Consider the following 22824-nt stretch of genomic DNA (forward strand, 5'->3'; position numbering starts at 1 on the left):
TGTGCCTGACACCATCGCAATCATTGAAGACTTGGTTCATCAAGGACTGAATGCTGGGGTACCCCCCCTGGTGAGACACTGCTTAACCAATACATACTTCACCTGGAATGGAACCTTCTACAAGCAAATTGAGGGCACCCCAATGGGCTCCCCCTTATCTCCGGTTGTAGCCAACATCTTCATGGAGAAATTTGAGACGGACGCCATCCAGACTGCGACTCTACGCCCGACCTTATGGAAGAGGTACGTAGACGACACTTTTGTCATCTGGCCACATGGCCGGCCTGCTCTAGACCAATTTCTCGACCATATCAATTCCATACACCCAGCCATCAGATTCACCATGGAAGTCGAAAATGATGGCAAGCTACCCTTTTTGGATGTCCTAATCAAAAGGAGACCTGATGGTTCAATGAGCCACTCTGTCTACAGGAAAGCCACCCACACGGATGCTTATCTAAAACCGGATTCCCACCACCATCCATCCCAGAAGAATTCTCTCATCAAGACTCTATATCATAGAGCCCAATGCATCTCCGACCATGAACACATTTCCAGTGAACTCAAACACGTACGCCAAGCTCTTAAGGCTAATGGTTACTCCGACTACACAATCCGCAAAGCCATCACTCCAACCACCAAGAAAGATCCTGTTGAGGAGCCTTTCAAGACCATCACCTTACCCTACATTGCTGGGGTCACAAAAAAGATCTCCAAAATCCTGATTAAACACAAGATCCAGGTCCGATTCAACACAGTACATAAAATCCGTGATCTGGTACCGTCTGTAAAAGATGTGGTTCCAGACATACAGTACCCTGGTGTCTACAAACTAAGTTGCCTCTGTGGTAGCAGTTACATTGGGGAAACCAAACGACATGTCTCGGACCGCATCCGTGAACATAAAGCTGACCTGAAACACTGTAGGACAAACACCTCAGCCGTGGCAGATCACTGTTACAACTCAGTGGGCTCACATGACATTGACTTCTCCAAGACAGAGGTTCTCTGCAAGCCATCTGGCTATCATGAGAGATTCGTACATGAGGCGATCCACATTTACAAACACAGAGACAATTTTAACCGAGAAGATGGATTCTGGCTTAGCAATCACTGGAAGGACGTAATAAACCATTTTGATACACATTAGGGTGGGTAGAATAATACATAGTGTTATATTAAAAATGTATAAGGTATAGGGTGGTTTATAGCAATACAGTATGTAATTTAATGTTGGTTTTGCCTATGGAAGTATATAATACGGTATAGACGCGTGTGATGTAAGAGAATAAAGTTTAGATGGAAGCATATTATATAATTTTTTACAACGTAGAATTTTTCATGTATTACTTACTGTTAGTAACTCAGCTTATTGTAGAGTATAGTAAGTTTACTGATGATGCTATGTAGTTTATACTTTAGTTTGTCATGCAGTTTATACTGTAGTTTTTTACGTGGTTGTTTAGTAACTACAGCTACATACTATTAACATTCCTTTCCTTTGTTAATGCTCCACCCCTTCCCCCCCCCCCTTTGATGCTGCTAATCCTGCATAATGCACGGGCATAGTATTGATTTGGAACCCCCCCCGCCCACCTCCTACGCATTTTCCATATGCTGAATTCCTCTTGATATGCAAATTATTTTGTTTAGGCGCTCTTCTTCCCACCTCCCCCCCCTCTAACCCAGCTTAAATATACGCTCCAAGCTTGGGGTGTTTCATTCTTCGCCTGAGGATGGCTGCTTGCGTTGTGGCCGAAACGTCGTGAGAATTGTTTTATTATGTTTTATTTTTATTATTTTATTACTTCCCTTCTACGTGACTTTACCGAAAGAACCAAGAAGATGAGTTGTTAAATTATAAAAAAAAAAATATTATACAGTATATGTGAATGTGAGGTACAGATTTACGTGATAATACTGGTTAGTAAGTCAGTTATACTAAATGGTTAGTCACGTTATAATTCAGCTGGATTATTTTCAATCAATGTGTAGTGAGCGACTTCCATGACACGACGTGCAGAGGGCTCCTTTTATATGTCTCACACTTACAGGCACCATAATGAGCCAAGAATGTCTATTTGTGTGAAACGCACGTGACATCACTCCACATGGCGCACCCCCCCCCCGTCATTAATATTCATGAGCGGGTGACATCACTCCACATGGGGGGGGGGGGCGAGGTGCCTCCTCCCCCCTCCTCAGCGTAAACTTATAACCCTCACTACAAAGGCAGAACCCTCACGTCACGCGATCTCAGTAAAGCTATTGAGACATAGAAGTAAAAAGGACGTCATGATGAACAAGAGATTATAACCTTTAAATGAAATAAGTCTGTGTCACCGCGCCCTTACAAATTGCACACGAATTGATGCAATGAATATCACGTCGCGGTCTGTTTTTCGCTTGCAAGTTTTAGATTTACTGAAATACACCTGTCCTTGGACAGGCAAAAGGCGAGTATATATATGGGGCTTCGCATAGGTGACCCATCCACACAGCCCCATCGTCGGCGTCTAACTATATAGCTGGCTGACTAATATAGAGGCGACGACGATGGGAGCCGTACAGCGGATCAGCCATGCGGCTGGACGATGGAGAAGAGATGACGGCGAAGACAGCGACGGCAGCCAGGACCCGGAACCAACGACAGCCCCGAATTGTCGGTCACGTCCCCCCTATATACTCCTCGGCGTGGCCAGGCCCCGCCTCTAGCCACGCCCCTTCTAGAACCTTCGAGCAGGTTCCCAGAGATTCCAGACTGACCCCACCTTTCACCTTTAGCACAGTTACGCCCCCCTCATAATTGGTTATTATATAACGCACCCTTACCCATGATTATCCCTCCTGGTCATTACAAATGTACACACACTTTTTAAAAAGGTTGCCATGTTATTATTTAATGATACATTTCCAAGCCGCACTCATCCTAAAGCTGTCTGCTTGTTTGAAATTATATTTACTTATTTTCAATTTAAACATATTCTCCAGTTATTCTTGTCCAATCGTCATTAATTTTACATAGAACATCAACATTATCAAAATGGAGAGTCCTTGTTGGCAAATATGTTCCGCAACTGCTGACAATTGTGTTTGTGACTATTCTATATTCCAAGCAAACATGACAGTTGGAGAACATGCCTGCCAATAGGGTCATCAGCTGATTTTGATTAATGTAAAAAAAACCAGGCCAACTTAAATTAGGAGTTTCACTTACTTTCAAATTAAATTCCAGCTCTAGGAATTTTGTTACATCAGTGTGACTGACATAACAATAGCGAGCGGTAGAGCGTTCGCCGATAATGAGAGATGTTCATGATTCGAATCCGGCAGGCCACCCTGGTTAATACTGCGCATGTATTTTCAACAAAATACTATGCAACTTCTGCTTCAGTGGACACGAAATATCTCACGACTTCATTTGAAGAACAGTCGGCCGCTGTGCACTGGTGTCAAGGTCCAATTTATTTTTTAAACAAATTACTTGCCAAGTAGCAATCCCTCAATTTATGAACGTTCGGTTTACGAAATTTTGTGATAATGCAATTGACAAATTATGGATTTTTTTCCATTTAAAAAATAAAATTTCCACGTAAACGAAGTTCAAATGGCACACGCCATAAGATGATCAAACAAAAAGCACCCGGGAGGCTGCGTGATCCATCCACGACAGCAACACGGTGTCCCTGCAGTGCAACGAAACCGCCTCTACATCAACTTTCCAGGCATTCCAACATGCAGATCTTTTGTGAGTTCCCAAGAACGGTAAAAAAAATGTTAAAATTAGTTATATGATAATTTTAATGTATGTTCTTTATTCTAATTTTTTTATTGTGAAGTGATTTCGGTGTATATATTTAGGTTAGTAACGCTGGAATGACTATCTAAAGACATCCATAATTTTTTGTATTAAATAAATTGGAAAAGCCATACCGATTCACGAAATTTCGTATTATGCGTGTTTTTTGCAGAACACATCTCTTTCATAAAGAGGGATACCTGTACTTAATTGGGAAGCACATGGCAATCATCACCCCAACCGTGAACACTTAGCGGGACCCTCCTGAAAAAGAGTCTTGAGACTCGGTGAGTTTTTTGGAGACCTGAAAGTGACTGAAATTTCAAACGACAAAATCTGTGAAAACAGGCGATAAACAACGCTACTCTTCATGACAGACATGTGACGTGACTTGGCTGGACCCAACAATGGAGCCTGTAAACAGGTGACCTTACCTGGCCATCAACCATGTATGAGATCATCATGATCTGGTCTGTCTCAGCATCGGGGAACTTCAGGGGCAGCTTGGTCGTCTCGATGTCAAAGGCCAGAACCACTGGGTCCTGAAAACAACCACGGTAATCTGGAATTCACAATCACCTTAGCGCATGTGCACATCTAATAACACTGGCCAGCCGTGAACCTCCATCATTACCACATTGCGGACGTTCACACAATACACCTGTAATCCTTTTAGGCTGAGTTAACCTAGAGAAAGCCCAGGTTAATATACCAATAAGCACTGGTGGATGTGCATTGCTAAGACTCCAACACATTTTGGCAGATTCAAAGCGCAGTGCGTGAAGCACCAAACCACCGATTCCCATTTCTCTCAATACTAACGAAACTTAATTTGGAGCTTTCGTGACTGCAGGAATTATTATTTGGTTCTTTCGGTAAAGTCACGTATAAAGATAAAATAATAAATTAAATTAAATACTAGCATACAACGTTTCGATTGCAACACAAGCAATCGTCATCAGGTATAAATTAAATATAAACACAAATCTAGTATACTTAGAAATGTAATGTAATACAACAGAGTCGGATAACATAACAGTCAACACCCTATCTGGTTGATTACGTTCTTCCGGAGAATGCTAAATTTGAGAGAGAGATTAAACACAGAACCAGAAACATATAGACAGACATATAAGCAGACAGATATCACAGAGATACATAGAGAGAGAGCAAACATAGGCACAAAGAGAAACTTTACTGAAAGAACCAAAGAATAATTCCTGCAGTCACGAAAGCTCCAAATTAAGTTTGAACCACTTCTACGGGGAAGTTTTAAGTTTGTTTGTTCTCTCTCTCTCTGGGTTTTTTCGTTGTCTCTCTCTCTGCTTGTCTATCAGTCTTCGTGTCTGTGTTTTTTCAAATTTCACACTTAACTTCTAATTTAGCACTATGAGATCTCTTTTACCAGTGGCAAAATATAATAGTAGGTTTTTACCCTTTTAACTGGTACAAAACTGACACCTTTATTCAAGGCATCATGTTTGCAATGACCACAACACAAGTAGTCAAAAAAGCAAACAAAAAGAAGCAACTCTGATAAGGATGATAATATGCACTGTCCTTGAAGTTGATTGGCCCACACCCGAGACGGCTTTCTTTAGAGCCTAGTCCCCATTGGTGTAGGGCCAGATGACACCAGAAGGCGTACAACTCAAACACAGTGCAATATCAGAGTATTGAGAGCTCGGGGTAAGCATTTACACTATGAGATCTCTTTTACCAGTGGCAAAATATAATAGTAGGTTTTTACCCTTTTAACTGGTACAAAACTGACACCTTTATTCAAGGCATCATGTTTGCAATGACCACAACACAAGTAGTCAAAAAAGCAAACAAAAAGAAGCAACTCTGATAAGGATGATACTCTGATATTGCACTGTGTTTGAGTTGTACGCCTTCTGGTGTCATCTGGCCCTACACCAATGGGGACTAGGCTCTAAAGAAAGCCATCTCGGGTGTGGGCCAATCAACTTCAAGGACAGTGCATATTATCATCCTTATCAGAGTTGCTTCTTTTTGTTTGCTTTTTTGACTACTTGTGTTGTGGTCATTGCAAACATGATGCCTTGAATAAAGGTGTCAGTTTTGTACCAGTTAAAAGGGTAAAAACCTACTATTATATTTTGCCACTGGTAAAAGAGATCTCATAGTGTAAATGCTTACCCCGAGCTCTCAATACTCTGATATTGCACTGTGTTTGAGTTGTACGCCTTCTGGTGTCATCTGGCCCTACACCAATGGGGACTAGGCTCTAAAGAAAGCCGTCTCGGGTGTGGGCCAATCAACTTCAAGGACAGTGCATATTATCATCCTTATCAGAGTTGCTTCTTTTTGTTTGCTTTTTTGACTACTTGTGTTGTGGTCATTGCAAACATGATGCCTTGAATAAAGGTGTCAGTTTTGTACCAGTTAAAAGGGTAAAAACCTACTATTATATTTTGCCACTGGTAAAAGAGATCTCAGAGTGTAAATGCTTACCCCGAGCTCTCAATACTCTGATATTGCACTGTGTTTGAGTTGTACGCCTTCTGGTGTCATCTGGCCCTACACCAATGGGGACTAGGCTCTAAAGAAAGCCGTCTCGGGTGTGGGCCAATCAACTTCAAGGACAGTGCATATTATCATCCTTATCAGAGTTGCTTCTTTTTGTTTGCTTTTTTGACTACTTGTGTTGTGGTCATTGCAAACATGATGCCTTGAATAAAGGTGTCAGTTTTGTACCAGTTAAAAGGGTAAAAACCTACTATTATATTTTGCCACTGGTAAAAGAGATCTCATAGTGTAAATGCTTACCCCGAGCTCTCAATACTCTGATATTGCACTGTGTTTGAGTTGTACGCCTTCTGGTGTCATCTGGCCCTACACCAATGGGGACTAGGCTCTAAAGAAAGCCGTCTCGGGTGTGGGCCAATCAACTTCAAGGACAGTGCATATTATCATCCTTATCAGAGTTGCTTCTTTTTGTTTGCTTTTTTGACTACTTGTGTTGTGGTCATTGCAAACATGATGCCTTGAATAAAGGTGTCAGTTTTGTACCAGTTAAAAGGGTAAAAACCTACTATTCTAATTTAGCAATCTTTGGAAGAACGTAATCAACCAGGCTATGTGTTAATTGTGTGTTGACCGACCCTCTGTGTTGCATTGCATTACATTTCGAAATTTTTGCTAGGTTATTTAATTTAGTGTGTCTCTCTCCCTGCCCCCTAATTTTTTCAAGCTTTCGCACCGTACCACTCATCGTGCTACTCATTGACATGCTAATTTCTGTAACCCCTCTCTCTCCGCCCCTGCCCCCCTCTCTCAAGATTTTTACACCTTGCCACTCACCGTTTCCACTCATGGACATGCTAATTTCTCTAACCCCTCCCTCTCTCCCCGCCCCCGCCCCCCCTCTCACTATTTAAGGCCTCGACACAGAGGCGTAGTTTCTCTTTGTGCCTATGTTTGCTCTCTCTCTATGTATCTCTGTGATATCTGTCTGCTTATATGTCTGTCTATATGTTTCTGGTTCTGTGTTTAATCTCTCACTCAAATTTAGCATTCTCAGGAAGAACGTAATCAACCAGATAGGGTGTTGACTATTATGTTATCCGACTCTATGTTGCATTACATTACATTTCTAAGTATACTAGATTTGTGTTTCTATTTAATTTATACCTGATGATGATTGCTTGTGTTGCAATCGAAACGTCGTATGCTAGTATTTAATTTAATTTATTATTTTATCTTTATATGTGACTTTACCGAAAGAACCAAAGAATACTAACGAAATTAAAACAAATCTTCACTTAAAGCTTTCATGACTGCAGGAATTCATATTATTTGGGTCTTTTGGTAAAGTCACATAGATGGTTCAAAGAAAATAAAAAACTACGACGTTTCGATGACAACACAAGCAATCGTCATCCTCCTGATGACATTGCTTGTGTTGTGATCGAAACATCGTAGTTTTTTGTTATATTCTTTGAACCATCTACAAGACTTTACCAAAAGACCCAAAGAATAGAAATAAAAACATCTCCCGTTGAGCCTGAAAGGCTGAAGGGTAAGTACAGTTAGTGATAACCAGTTAAGGATGGCACTGCGCGGGAGGGGGATCGTGTTCAGAACCACTCCCCGCTGTATTCGTCTCCCCAGTGCAAACGTTTAGACATTGCATGAGGTAATTATTGAAGGCCGGGCTAACCTATGGGAGGTCTAGGACAGGTTCAATTACCACTACCCCATTATTATGCACATAGCCAGAAATTGAACACAGGCAGTCAGGATTGTAGTGCAATGGTAAAACCAATCAGCTACCACAATCGTTTAAACACACATAGCTATCAGCTTGTGCGCCTACAACAATAAGTGTCGAAGGCCCTCTGGCAGAACGTCACGGAACGAACCCAGGTGATTAACTGATATGATTGGCAGATGCACCAACTGTGCTCCCCACGTGCCAACTCTCTGCGTTTTAGCCGCCCGGTGCTATGCTCGTTTGTTGCTGTGAGCGTCGCTCCTCTGCCCTCCATTGTTCCTGGAAGGTGACTGCTTCCAACTCCCCAGCAGCGTCCTTCACAAACTTCCTCCAGAGGCCGATCTTGACACTGCTGGTACCAGTCATCGGCAAGTCCAATCAGCTCCACATCCTTATGTACCACATCTGGCCATCTCTTCTCTAGTCCGTGCCACTCCCGTTTAGACCCATCTATCCGGCCAAACAGAAGAAGCTTGGACATGCGGTGGCTGAGCATGCGGGCTAGACGACCCAGCCAAAGACACAGACACATGCACCGACACACGGCTCTGCACTCGTCCCCCACTCCAACACAGACCCGACAAGACTGCAAACTCACCGGCCGCTCCACCAGGTCATCTCTCCGGGTGATCTCAGGGGGAAAAGCACTGCCCCGAATCCGCACGTTGTACCAGTGTGCCTGCATCACAACAGAAATCACCAACATGTTGCGCCAGTGGGTGCGAATCACAACACCACAACAAAATAATAATCACTATTTATCTGAGTAATGACATAAACCATCACCACCAGAATCAGGCTACACACAAAATGACAAACATTGGGCAGTGTAAGCATTGGGTTCTACCCATCTCAGTCCTGAGCCAGTGATGGAAATTCCACATTCCAATGGCAGGGGCGAGTTTATTTATAGGACAACCACAGTTGTAATCCTCACAAAGTATCCATTTTAGCAACCCCAACCTACCACCGCTCAGCCAACTTGAAATCTTTTGCTCTACCGCAGATGAACTTGCAGACTAATTGAAGGAATGAGGCAGAACAAACGAGACAGAATGACAGATTCGTGGTGACATGAACAAGTCACTCACCACGTGTATCTTGAGGTCTATGGCCACGCGCACGTGATAGGGGACGTCATACTCCCGAATGTCCGTGATGTTCTCCATCTGGTCAGACATTTTCTTGGAATTGCCCTCATCTTCTGCCAGCAAGTTGCCTCCAGACAGCGCACTGGGACCAAGAGTAAAACAATGTTTCGAGAACGTTTCCTATTCAAGTAGTAACTTGATTAGTTTGGAGATGAGCTCATTAATTAGCACAGCAGGGTGATGCCACGTTCACACTTGTGCCTCACAATAAGAAAGGCCTAGGTTCGAATTGCAACTGGTGTCTTTTTTTTAGGAGTTTGCATGTTACTCCTGCTCTGTATTAGTTTTCTTTGGGTTTGTCTGTTTCCTCCCTTAGCTAACTAAAAAAAGGAAGTGGTATTGGCCACAATATCCCAATGATGAATGATTACCTTATTTGGGAAAACACATAGCAACATTGCCCGCTCTCAAAAAGTCTTGAGATTCAGGCTTTCCTGGGTAAACAAGCGTAAATAATAAACAATGTTTTTACAGACGGTTTGCGGTTTACGACGGTCCGATTTATGACGTTTTATATTCACGACGTTTATGTCATGCACCAATGATCGATTTACGCAGGAAGTTTATTTGTGACTCACCTTCCGACATGACTCCAAACACATTGCAACAGTCAGTCTTGTTTCCGATGTGATTTGCCATGGTGCTTTTGTTATTCTCAAGTGTGTTTGTTGATTTTGACCTATTCAACCCTGTTAAATATGGCCGTTAAAGAAAAAACGCATTGGCAAGTGATGTTTCTGCTTCTACTGTCTATGGGAAAAGAGGGTCCGACTATCTAATTCACTATGGGGTTTCCAGGAACGCATTGTGTTATAAAAGTGGGGACTGCCTGTACTTTTGATTTCTGAGCACGTGCATAACAATTGAGACTCATAAAGGCCGCTAGTACTCTGTCTTTGAGTGGCTCCAAATTGAAATGTCACCTCTGCTATTGGCAGGTGACATTTCATACAGCCAAGGCAATGCAGCCTTTCATGGAATAAACTTGTTTTCACTTCTCAAGAGCCTGAGCGCCATGGTGGCGAGATGTTACCTCCCTCGTCCGGTATGCAGGAGGTCGTGGGTTTGATCCTAACCCTGACACCTGTATATTTGGTGTTTGCATGTTCCCCTGTGGTAGTGTGAATTTTTCTCGGGGTCTCCCGGTTTTTCCCTCCACATTTAAAAACATGCATTTCCAGTATTTGGCTGCTATACATTTCCAAGTGAAGGACTGAGGCGAGGGGACCAAGTGAGGCGAGGGGACCGAGTGAACAAGGGGACCGAGTGAGACGAGGGGACCGAGTGAACGAGTGAGGCAAGGGGACCGAGTGTACAAGTGAGACGAGGGGACCGAGTTAACAAGGGGACCGAGTTAACAAGGGGACCGAGTGAACGAGTGAGACGAGGGGACCGAGTGAACAAGGGGACCGAGTGAACGAGTGAGACGAGGGGACCGAGTGAACAAGGGGACCGAGTGAACAAGGGGACCGAGTGAACGAGTGAGACGAGGGGACCGAGTGAACAAGGGGACCGAGTGAACGAGTGAGACGAGGGGACCGAGTGAACAAGGGGACCGAGTGAACAAGGGGACCGAGTGAACGAGTGAGACGAGGGGACCGAGTGAACAAGGGACCGAGTGAACGAGTGAGACGAGGGGACCGAGTGAACAAGGGGACCGAGTGAACGAGTGAGACGAGGGGACCGAGTGAACAAGGGGACCGAGTGAACGAGTGAGACGAGGGGACCGAGTGAACAAGGGGACCAAGTGAACAAGGGAACCGAGTGAACGAGTGAGACGAGGGGACCGAGTGAACAAGGGGACCGAGTGAGGTGAGGGGACCGAGTAAGAGGAGGGGACCGAGTGAACGAGCGAGGCGAAAGGAACTGAGTGAACGAGCAAGGTGAGTGAACTGAGTGAGATGAGGGGACCGAGTGAGGTGAGGGGACCGAGTGAGCGAGTGTGGCATAACGGAGAGGCGTCACTGCACGGCCCAGCTACCCCACAGGGGCCACCCCTCACCTTGACAGCATGCTCGTGTAGGCATCGTTGGATTTCTCTCGCTCACGATTCTTGCGGATCGCCGGGAACACGTCTTTGCGCACCTTGATGAGGTCCTCCGTGGTGATGAAGCTGAGCTTGATGTAGGTGTGCTTCAAGCCCACCAGGTGATTGGGCTGCGCATGTGGACAGAGCGGCAAGCGCGTGCATACACGCCCTCATTTATTGAGCAAATATTGTTTTTATTGCAGCACCGGTAACCAAATGAAATAGACGATAAAAACGATGGTTACCAATTTCAAATGTCTGGTAATAAACGCGGCATGCTTAGGTTTTTAACTGAGAAAGGCAAGGAGCTGCCATGGTGTAATGGTTAACACACTGGACTTGCAAGCCAGCGGTCACCGGTAAAATTTTTGCAGTTGGAACCATGGGGCAAGTTTCTGAAATACCCCCTACCGCCCCTGTCCACCCAGCAGTGCGCGGTAGGCCCACCTCTTCCAACATGTCTGGTCAGGGTGGAAGAGTACAACAATTATCCATGATAGCTCCCTCTATCAGAGGCCATTTGGCCACCAGTGGAGTCCGAGTAATTGCAGGACTGCACCTTTACTTTTTAGCTGATAAACGACAGATAATGCACCACGCGGTGTGTACGTTTGCTCATGCCAATCAGGGCATTCATTATTGATGTTCCACTGGAAACGGCGACCGGTTCCCGACTTTTGGAAACTGTTATCGATTCTGGAACCGGTAACCGGTTTACCGCGTGATAGGCTGACGCGCGTCCAGCCACGGTGTCTCACAGACGAGTGCAGTAGAGAGGGGGGGCAGCCTCACCAGATCCAGGTCCTCTTTGGCCACCATCTCTATGCCTGACAGCTTCCCTTGAAAACGGCGAGACAGGAATGATGACACCTCGCGCTCGCATCCCTGCAGGGAAACACGGCGTCGAGTGAGTGTGCGCAGGGCAACACGCGCACGTGCGTACGCACTGGGGACACACCCATCGACACATCTCAGCTACGCGGTGATGCTCACTTCTACACAGAGATCCTTCATGTAGCCCACACAGACTGTAGGGGCAGGTGCTGTTATAGTAGGACAGCTACAGGCTTAGTGCGGCCTGGAAGCATATTATCAAATAAATACAATTACAATTCCTTATAAGGGAAACAAATAGCAATGAATAACAATTGAATGATTACCAATCTATATAATTACAATACCTTCCCCCTCCTTACCTCGAATCACTGCACCAGATTGAATTGAATTAAATGATGACGTCACCCTGATGCTGCTCTATTTAAGACCGGAAGCAACAGGAGAGCTTCACCATTCTTGCCCGATGAAGCTGATTGTAATTATCAGCGAAACGTCGTACTCAAATTTTAAAATGCTGTTGATTCTCTCTTCAGCACACCGGTGGGCTAAAGAAGTCAATTAATTTGTCCTTTGAAAACGTGACACATTTTTTACTGTTTGGCCATGTCGGGGGGTGGAGGGTTACGACACATTTATAAATAACGTGATCTGACCCAAAAACCTATACTATGAATTGTGAATGTGTGTCTGTTCGAAATGTTTAGCATACTTCCCGACATGCAACAAACTTTAAATTTGGCATGTAGGTAGCTTCCAGATAGTACACAAAGCAAAAAGTATGAAAATAGACTTTTCTATTTTGGGGGGGGGAGTGGCGCAATAATGGATATAATATATTGCACGGCAAGTGAGCGGTGACGTCACATCTGTCTGTGACATCACCCGCATGTGGCAGCGTTACGCAGTGTGCCTGCTGACGTCACGCATCCCCCCCCATACCCTCCGAAAGGCCGTCTATCCTGCACGAATGCGCTGCATAGCTATCTCGATTTTCTAAGTCAACGCGACTATTTTCAAGCTCGCTCTTAAATATAAAGCAGAAAATACATCTGTTTGTGTGAAGCAGCAAAAACTATCGAACGCTGAGCTCTGACGTCATGAAATTTGCACAGCTTATGTTGTCTGGAATTTTCAGCTTGCCACGTCATTCCCTTCCCGAGTTGCCTAAATCGACCTTACGTATAAGTGGGTTAAGGTGAATAAACAACCGATATAGTTACATTATTATTTAATTTTTCTTTCTACATGACTTTACTGAAAGAACAAAAGAATAATTCCTGCAGTCACGAAAGCTCCAAATCAAGTTTGAACCACCTCTACGGGGAGGTTTTAAGTTTGTTTTCTCTCTCTCTCTGTATGTCTCTGTTGTCTGTATGTGTCTCCGTGTCTGTGTTTTGTCTCTCTCTCAAATTTCACACTTAATTTCTAATTTAGGAATCTTTGGAAGAACGTAATCGACTCTGTGTTGCATTGCATTACATTTCCAAATTTCACTAAGTTTGTTTAATTCAGTGTGTTTTCTCTCTCTCTGTGTCCTTGTGTTGTTGCTCTATCATTTCCTGCAGTTTGGTTTCTCTCTCTCTGTGTGTGTGTTGTCTCGCTCTGCTTGTGCGTCGGTCTTTGTGTCTGTGTCTTGTCTCTCTCTCAAAATTTCACACTTAACTTCTAATTTAGCAATCTTTGGAAGAACGTAATCAACCAGGCTTTGCGTTAATTGTGTGTTGATGGACTCTCTGTGTTGCATTGCATTACATTTCCAAATTTTACTAAGTTTTGTTTTATTAAGTGTGTTTTCTCTCTCTGTCCTCGTGTTGTTGCTCTATCATTTCCTGCAGTCACGAAAGCTACAAATCTCTCATTGACATGCTAATTTCTATACACCCCCCCCTCTCTCTCTATTTAAGGCCTCGACAGAGGCGTTGTTTCTCTGTGTGCCAATGTGTGTGTCTCTCTCTGTGTGTCTCTGTGTTATCTCTCTGCTTATGTGTCTGTCTATGGGTCTCCGTGGCTGTGTGTTGTTTCTCTCTCACATTTAGCAATCTTTGGAAGAACGTAATCAACCAGGTAGGGTGTTGACTGTTATGTTAGCCGACTCTCTGTGTTGTATTGCATTATATTTCTAAGTTTACTAAGTTTAATCTAGATTTGAAGCTTTTCTTACCTATATAACCTCTTACCACAGCATCTCTCTCCAACTTCAGCAAAACAAATTATTGCTGTGGTTTTCCCACCTGATGATTGCTTGTGTTGCAATCGAAACGTCGCGATTTATTTGACTTTATACCTACATGACTTTACCGAAAGAACCAGAGTATTTACTAGGTTTGTTTTCTCTTTCATTTGTACCTGATGATGATTGCTTGTGTTGCAATCGAAACGTCGTATGCTATTATTTAATTTATTTTCTTTCTACGTGACTTTACCGAAAGAACCAAAGAGTAATTCCTGCAGTCACGTAAGCTACTGCGGTATTATACTGGTAGGAACGAAGTGGACCAGACCACCAATAGATTATATCGTCCGTCCGTCCGTCCGTCCGTCCGTGTATCAACATCGCCCCCTACTGCAAACACTTGGCATGACCCTGTCCGACAAGATGGCCGCCCGCTCCCCCTGTGATGTGAATTAAACAAGATGGCCGTCGCTTCCGGCGCCTCACGGCGAAACTTTTTGATCGACTGACTATGGGCGAACTCATTTATTCTGGTGGGTGAACAGTGGCGGGGAGGGGTGGAGGAGGAATTGATGATAAAAACAAACTTGCACCATCGTTACAGCTGCCGCGACGAGAGATGTGGGAGGAGAAGCGGCGACCGCTGCCTTGCAGGTGAGAGGTGCGTGTGTGTGTGCGCGCGTGTGTGCGCGTGCGTGCGTGTGTGTATGCGTGTGTGTGTGCGTGTGTATGCGCGTGTGTGTGCGTGTGTGTTTGCGTGCTTGCGTGTGTGTGCGTGTGTATGCGCGTGTGTGTGCGTGTCTGTGTGTGCGTGTGTGCGTGCGTGTGTGTATATGTGTGACTGTGTGCATGTGTGTGCGTGCGTGTGTGCGTGCCCGGCCCACTCGAGCGGCGTGATGAATGGGCGCTATTGGGCTTCGGATCGTTATTCACGGCGAACTGGAAGCGTAGCAACACAACTTCATTACGTGTGCGTGCGTGCATGTGTGTGTACGTGTGTGTGTGTGCGTGCGGTGTGTGTGCGTGTGTGTGTGTGCGTGTGTGTGTGTGCGTGTGTACGTATATGTGCGTGTGTGTGTGCGCGTGTGTGTGCGGTCGATATCCCTGTACCGGTATTAGTATTATTCCTACCAGCCCACCCCGCAGGGTCCTGTTTAACCATAAAATTATACGCGCTGTCAGTTTCACAGTGGACATAAAAGATGCCTTTATGTCATTCCAGAGACGATCCGCATCTAAGAAGTTTCAATTTAACAAGTTTCAAGTAATTTTATTCAACCAAGTGAGAACTCAAAAAAACAATAGGAGTCTTATTTGTAAACATAACCTAGGGCATTGGTCTGCCAGCGCAGGCAACGAATACCGCTCACACCCATGAGTCGTAGGTGACGGGTTCCTTTGCTCGTCTGTACTGCTTATGTTTAAAATTCAGCATCGCGAGTCGGCACTTCATTCCTATGATTAACCAGTGGTGTTATATCCCATTACTTAATCCCAATTGAGTAATTTGCAGGTCATTTTTTTATGTGACAGTGCACGTTACCTTTTTAGTAGCGACATAGAAGTAGGGCTTGAACGGCAGAGCCACCTGAGGGACACGAAGTTCAAGCAGTCACTTTCCACACACAAACCATACAGTACAGGTCACGGAAAATGTAGAATACATATCTGATAGAGGGCCCTGTACACTGGGGCATCTCAGAGCTCTTTACATATGATAAGCAATTTATATCTCATCTGAAACATTTGATAGGGCATATCCAGTGGCAGCTGTCTCTGTGGACACATTGTGACTCAGCACCTGGTCTAAACTTTCCATGAGGAGAGCGATGGTTGCTATGCGTAATTGTAATGTCGGTCTAACACTAATGAAGTAGACTAGCCTCATACTTACCGCAGTCATACATATTCTGAATCGCACGCACTCTCCTGTGTGCCACTGCGGGTACAAATTCTGAACCGTGGACAGCATCACTTCCCACTGACCCGAATATACACGTTAAGACAGTGGGTGGGTGGGTGGAGGAGTATATCTGTAATTCACTCACAGACAAACCAACAGAATAGCTAAATCACAACTGAAAGTGACTGAAATGCAAAACTGACCTTAAATCTGCTCCCATCTTCTCGAATAAAGTAGTAGTCCACTGCACTCGTCAACCTCTTGTCTTCATCTAAGATATCCGTCTACGAGACACAAAATGACACGACAAACACTCTTAGGCTACTAGTGCTTACAAACTAATGCAATGGTGTATGCAGATTGTTATTACTCTACTTGCTTACCCAGGAAAGCCTCATGGAGTCTCAAAACTTTTTTAGAAGGTCCTGCCGAGTTCTCCAAGTAGGTGTTGATGCTGCTACTGTGTAATCCCAATTGAGTCATTTGCTGGTATTTTTTTAGATCAAAGTATCCTTCGATTTACAAACGTTCGGTTTTACGAAATTTCGCGTTAGCACAATTGACAAATTAAGGACACTTTTCGATTAACTGAATCGAATTTCTGCGGTCAGGAAATTTCACACGGCAAGCGCCATGAGATCAAACAAGAAGCACCCGGGAGGCTGCGTCATCCATCCGCGACAGCGTTACGGTGTTCTTGCAGTGCAACAGTAATGCCTCCACATCACCTGTCCAGCCATTCCAATATGCAGCATATATTTTAGTGAGTTCCTTGAAAAGGTAATTTTTTTATTAATTACTATTCAACAGTTTTTATATTTGTTCTTATTTCTTATTTTTTTTTTATTGTGAAGTGATATAGGTGTATATTTTTAGGTGAGGAGTAGAGTTCGTATGGCTGTCCGTAACACATCCTTAATTTGTTGTTCTAAATGAAAGGGAAAAGCTATTCTGATTTAAGAAATTTCGTATTATGCGTGTTTTGTTTAAGAAGGCTCCCTTCCATAAATCGAGGAATACCTGTTTTGAGATGTTTGGCCAATATCAGCTACATTGTGTATTTTTTAGCTATGAGAGGAAAGCAGAGAACTTGGAGGAGACCCATGCACGAAACAGCGGGAAGAACATTTACACTCCACGCAGAAATACAATCCCAGGGCCATCTTTCTGTGAGAGGCAAAATTGTTACCAGTGTCACTCTGCCACCCTCTCCACTGGTCATTCCACACTCCTCTGGTGAGGCTCATTTGTGCAGAAGTGATGACATTCTGATTTGTGACTGTGGAGAAACGTGGCGAGCAGGAGGTACCGGGTGCATGTTGATGAGCCAGCCCGTGTGCTCCCCGGGATCCCGCAGTCGCACAAAACCGAATTTGAGGTCCATCTCGTCCACCTGGCGGCTCCGCTCCAGCCGCCGCACGGCCGACTGGGGTCCCCCATCATCAGCACTGACAGTAGTGGGGGAGGAGGGGCAGAAAGAGTTTTCCGCGAGCCAGGCGACTCCATACCCAACTCGTGCAGCCACAGTAACGTTCGTACAGAAAAGACGGTGCGACAACTCAGAGCATCTCTTCGTCAGTCCTCGATCTGTGCACCACGGAAACGATGGTAGCCAAGCAACAGTGCTGTGAACTGTGAACATTAGGGGCCGTCCATAAATGACGTCACGCGATTTTGGACGATTTTTTTACCCACCCCCCCATCGTCACAAAAAGTCAGACCCCCCCCCCTCAAATATGACGTCACAGAGCTCTGCTCCCCCCCCCCAAAAAAGAAAATATGCTTCAAATCGCTTTAAACAATTGTCATTGTAGTGCGTATTTAATGTGGCGCTGCACTCTGATGTTGTAGGAGAAAACATTTATTAAAACATCTATTTAATTAAGTAGAACGTGTTGTCTTTATTTATTTAAAGTTGCGCATTTTGACGTGACGTCACATTTCTCAAACCCCCCCCCCCCCACGTCACACATCGTCACAAATGTCTGACCCCCTTCCCCTAGGTGTGTGACGTCATTTATGGACGGCTCCTTACGGCAATCATCCTCCCCATGCAGCTACCACAGTGAGCAGGCCAGTACAAGTGTAAGACTCCCCTTTAAAAAAAGATAATCGAGACGTCACCATGGCCAAAGCCGTTGATGCCTCCAAACCTCAATGCCAATGCTGACTGCGCTCTGTCAAGATACCTCAGCTACTGCACGGGTGGCACGCGACCGCCAAGATCTGCCCTGGGTCCCCCATCATCTTCAGTGGAAAACTGTAACAGTACCGCTTTTTCAATAATTTTCAGGAATATTAGAAGATAACGCTCGGTTTCATAAGCTAGCTTAAGAGGCTGACTAGCAGGGGCGGTTTCTTCATTAGGGTGATTGGGCGACGCACCACCAATGTGTGAAAGGGACTTTTTCAATCACATTAACAATCTCATTCAACCACAGAGCTATGCTAGCCGTTACTGTGCATCTGGATATAGTCCAATCAGCGTCATGTCACGTTCTGTGGAGTACCGCCTCTTTTTGGGCGATTTTACTCTGGCTGAGAATCGCCCAGAGTGTTCCCATAGACTTACATTCAAAGATGTTTTTTTTCGAACGGCGGGCGCTCCAATGCATTCTCTATGGCTTCCGGAAGGGCTCGCACTAACGTGCTTACGTCATCATACGTCAGCACGTTTCAGTCAACAATATTATTTGTCGCCACCTAGTGGAATTTCGATTTAAAGCTTTTGTGACTGCAGGGATTAATCTTCTTGGTTCTTTCGGTAAAGTCACGTAGAAGGGAAGTAATAAAATAATAAAAATAAAACATAATAAAATAATTATCACGACGTTTTGGCCACAACGCAAGTAGCCGTCATCAGGTGAAAACCAGGTCTGTCGAGGCGACAGCGTCTGAATGAAACAGCACACGTGCTTGGAGCATGTATATAAGCTGGGTTGGAAGGGGGGAAGAAAGGGGGAGCCTTAACAAAAGAATATGAAATATCAAGAGGAATTTAGCATATTTATGGGAAATGCAGGTATGTGAATAGAACTATTTATGCCCGTGCATTATGCAGGATTAGCAGCATCAAAGGGAGGGGATAAGGGTAGCATTAATGAAGGGAAGGAGTGTTAATAGTATGTAGCTGCAGTAACTAAAACCACCACGTAAACAACTAAAGTATAAACTACATATTATCATCAGTATACTAAATATACTCTACAATATGCTGAGTTACTAACAGTAAGTAATACATTACAATTCTACGTCGTAAAAAATATATATAATATGCTTGCATCTAAACTTTATTCTCTTACATCACACGAGTCTACACCCTACTATATACTGCCATAGACAAACCCAACATTAAATTATATACTGTATTGCACACCAAAGAAAGGTTCTCCTTTACCGACCACCTTGTAAGTGCCACGCTGCTACAAGGAGAGATGTTTCAACAGCATGGCCATACATTCCCTGTTGAGGCTCTGAACATCACTGTCAGGGCATACCCTATGTTAAATAAGGCGAAGCTGAAGACTGAACTGTCTGTCATTTATGAGAGTCCAGAATTCAAGGGCTGCTGTGGTGCACTAGCGCTGTACCAGGTTTTGCTGAAGTACAACCTCCAGGATACTTTTTCAGAGACTGTTGCTCTGTTGAACATCCTCATAACCACTCCCATGACAACTGCTGAAGCTGAGAGGTGTTTCTCAATCTTAAAGAGAATCAAGACATTCCTGAGAAATGTAATGGGACAGGAACGTCTGAATGCAATGGCTATGCTTTCCATGGAGAGGGAACTAGCCAGGAACATGCCTGCTTTCAATGAGAGAGTAATTGATCACTTTGCTACTTTGAAAAAGAGAAGAGCAAAATTTCAGTATAAGTAAGCAGTGTATTAAGCGAGTAATGTGATGTAAGTAGTGTAATAATAGTGAGTATAGAAACAAACAAAGAGATGTATTGTAAGAGTCACTTTATTTTTCATTAATATTAAAGTAGTGAAGTTGCCTTTACATACTTAAGCTGTTAATTTATCCATTGCATGGGTGGACCTTATCCTTATCAATCATCCAAACATTTGCCCCCCCTGAGAGATTTTGCAGGAGCCGCCACTGCTGACTAGTGTATAATTTACAACCAGAGACAAAACATCGCTTGCTGTGTCTTACGGAGCTGGCTTCAGCTGTACAGCACCTGTTACTATGACCGTACATTCCATAGGCAAACAACTTCATTTATACAGTATTAGGGATCATCAGTGCTACACGTGATTTTCCTACATCACATGAGCGTCAATGCCAGTTCTACCTCAATTGTCAGTGAATGCAGCTCAGCTGCCCTACATGCCAAAAGCGTATTTCTTATCTATGATTAGCACCGCTACAAAGCAGCACGGGCACTTGTGAGTTACCGCACATGGCAACTGGCGATCATCAGTCACGTCCAGCCCTGCACCACCCCCATCCACCGTGAGCTATAGGTCACTATCAATGGAGGCGTTAGAAAGACAACACAACGTCCATGTACGATTCGTCACGAACACTGCCGTGAAAACTATAACGTACAACAGGCAGACGTTTCAGGCAATGTCCCTTCCGCAAAGCAATACTGATTGTACTTAGCAGCGGATCCAGAAAGTGAGCCATGGACAATGTCACTCACTCATTCGCTTACCCGTCGTCGGTTCGCAGGCGGCCGCTGTTCTGCAGCGTCGGCATCTCCGACGACTCCACACGAGTAAAGGACTCCGAGGAGGACTGAGGGAATACTCGGAAAGAAAGAAGCGCTAAGAGACTCAGGGCTGACTCGGCTATCCGCTTCTCCGCCTCAAAGCACAGTTATCGGTAGCAACTTTTCGCGCCAAAAGTTAACCCGGAAATGATTCCTGAATGGGTGACTGCCACCGAGGGTCACCAGCGCATAACGCCCACTACGGGGGGGCCCCCCGCCCACAAAGTGGCCACGCCCACTTGTACCTCCTCCCACTCATAATATATCACCTGCTGTAATCACGACTAGCATTTTGCCCGTTCTAAGACGGAAGCTGTAATATTTCCGGAACAGTTGAGCAGAGTGTAATTGTATCTTGTGTAAATTTAATGGCAGCGAATCTTGCACGAAAGAATGTCATCAAACACTACACTGCATTTCACTGTAAATTTTGTAGTTGTTGCACGTAAATACAAATTTCTTAACTTAAAAAATGAACCTCGGTGTCCGATATTTTGCGTGAATCTCTTGTATTGTATTAATGGCAGATTCTTGCACAAAACTATGTCACAAAACACCTCACTTTATGTGACTGTAGCACTGCATTTAACTCACCTTCAATTAGTTCGAAATCACTGCTCTAATCAGAGGTGGGACAAAGTCATTGTTATGCAAGTCCAAGTCGAGTCGCAAGTCATCAAATTCATGACTCGAGTCTGACTCGAGTCCAAGTCACATGACTCGAGTCCACATCTCATAGGTGGGACAAAGTCATTGTTATGCAAGTCCAAGTCGAGTCGCAAGTCATCAAATTCATGACTCGAGTCTGACTCGAGTCCAAGTCACATGACTCGAGTCCACACCTCTGGCTCTAATACTTTATTGTCTTCTGCTTTCGCTCGCTAAGGTTGTAATCAATTTGAATTCGATAGTCTGGAAAATGTAGAAATTGTATAATGAATAAGCATTATACTTACCGTTTGTTTCAAGTGCTGAGGAAATAAATAAAGACACCAAATACACTTTGTTGCTGCGTACACTTATTTATTTGATTACCTTTCAATAAAGAAACGTCAAATTGAAAGCGAATTTGCGTACAGTAATGTTTTATTTCCGCTCGACCTGCGGGAGTGTAAAAATCCACGCGCTCATGATTATTAATGAGGGGGGGGCCTCTTTTGCAGTGACGTCACGTGTGGATGGAGCACTGTGCTGTGTATATTTATTTTGACCATCACTTTCTGTAAAGAAATGTCATATTTGAAGCGACTTTGCTCGTTTGAGGCTGACTCGACCTACCTAGGGGAGGCCCAGGACCGTTTCAAATAATCGTCACCGGTGGTGGCCGTGAGCGGGAATCGAACTCGGGTCGCCGGGTTTGTAGCGCCGCGCGCTAACCACTACACCACCGCTCCCCACACACACAACAACAACCGCCATTCGCCACTAAGTGGCGGTGACGTCACCACGACGCTTGTGCCAGGCCAAGTGCACCTTGAGGCCACTTGAGGTGTCGAACGCCCGCTGGCAGGAGGTCACGGGGCAGACCCAGGTGCCACGGGTCGACTGACCGAGATGACCGAGATGACTGGCTGACCACCTGTGCCCCCTACTGTACCAACTTGCTGTTATTTAGCCACCCGGCGCTCCGCTCGTTATTGTGAGCGTCGCTCCTCCGCCCTCCGTTGTTGTTGGAGGGCGACTGCCTCCAACTGCCCAGTAGCGTCCTTCACGAGCCTCCTCCACAGAGGCCGATCTTGACACCGCTGGTACCAGTCATCGGCAAGTCCAATCAGCTCCACATCCTTATGTACCACATCTGGCCATCTCTTCTCTAGTCCGTGCCACTCCCGTTTAGACCCATTTATCCAGCCAAACAGAAGAAGCTTGGACATGCGGTGGCTGAGCATGCGGGCTACATGACCCAGCCAACGCAGCCTTGCCTGCCGGAGGAGCTCACCGATGGGACTTTGCCCAGATCTTTCAAGGAT

The 22824-nt window shown here is 44.8% G+C and overlaps 1 protein-coding gene across 2 annotated transcripts in view; it reads right to left on the bottom strand.

Moving 5' to 3' along the window:
* POLE (DNA polymerase epsilon, catalytic subunit) overlaps positions 1-21018 on the bottom strand; it is a 109504-nt gene extending 88486 nt beyond the window's left edge. For both annotated transcript variants that reach the window (XM_078597806.1, XM_078597805.1), the window contains exons 1-9: positions 20798-21018; positions 17442-17580; positions 16336-16416; positions 15773-15817; positions 12012-12104; positions 11193-11347; positions 9131-9272; positions 8638-8718; positions 4234-4341 (exon numbers count right to left, since the gene is read on the bottom strand). In XM_078597806.1, coding sequence (XP_078453932.1) covers positions 4234-4341; positions 8638-8718; positions 9131-9272; positions 11193-11347; positions 12012-12104; positions 15773-15817; positions 16336-16416; positions 17442-17580; positions 20798-20841 — 888 coding nt within the window. In that variant the 5' untranslated portion in view covers positions 20842-21018. The remainder of the gene's footprint in view (positions 1-4233; positions 4342-8637; positions 8719-9130; positions 9273-11192; positions 11348-12011; positions 12105-15772; positions 15818-16335; positions 16417-17441; positions 17581-20797) is intronic.
* Between the last annotated feature and the right edge of the window lie 1806 nt (positions 21019-22824).

Source organism: Lampetra planeri, chromosome 10, assembly GCF_965212315.1.
Source record: "Lampetra planeri chromosome 10, kcLamPlan1.2.h2, whole genome shotgun sequence".
NCBI classification, from domain to species: Eukaryota; Metazoa; Chordata; class Hyperoartia; order Petromyzontiformes; family Petromyzontidae; genus Lampetra; species Lampetra planeri.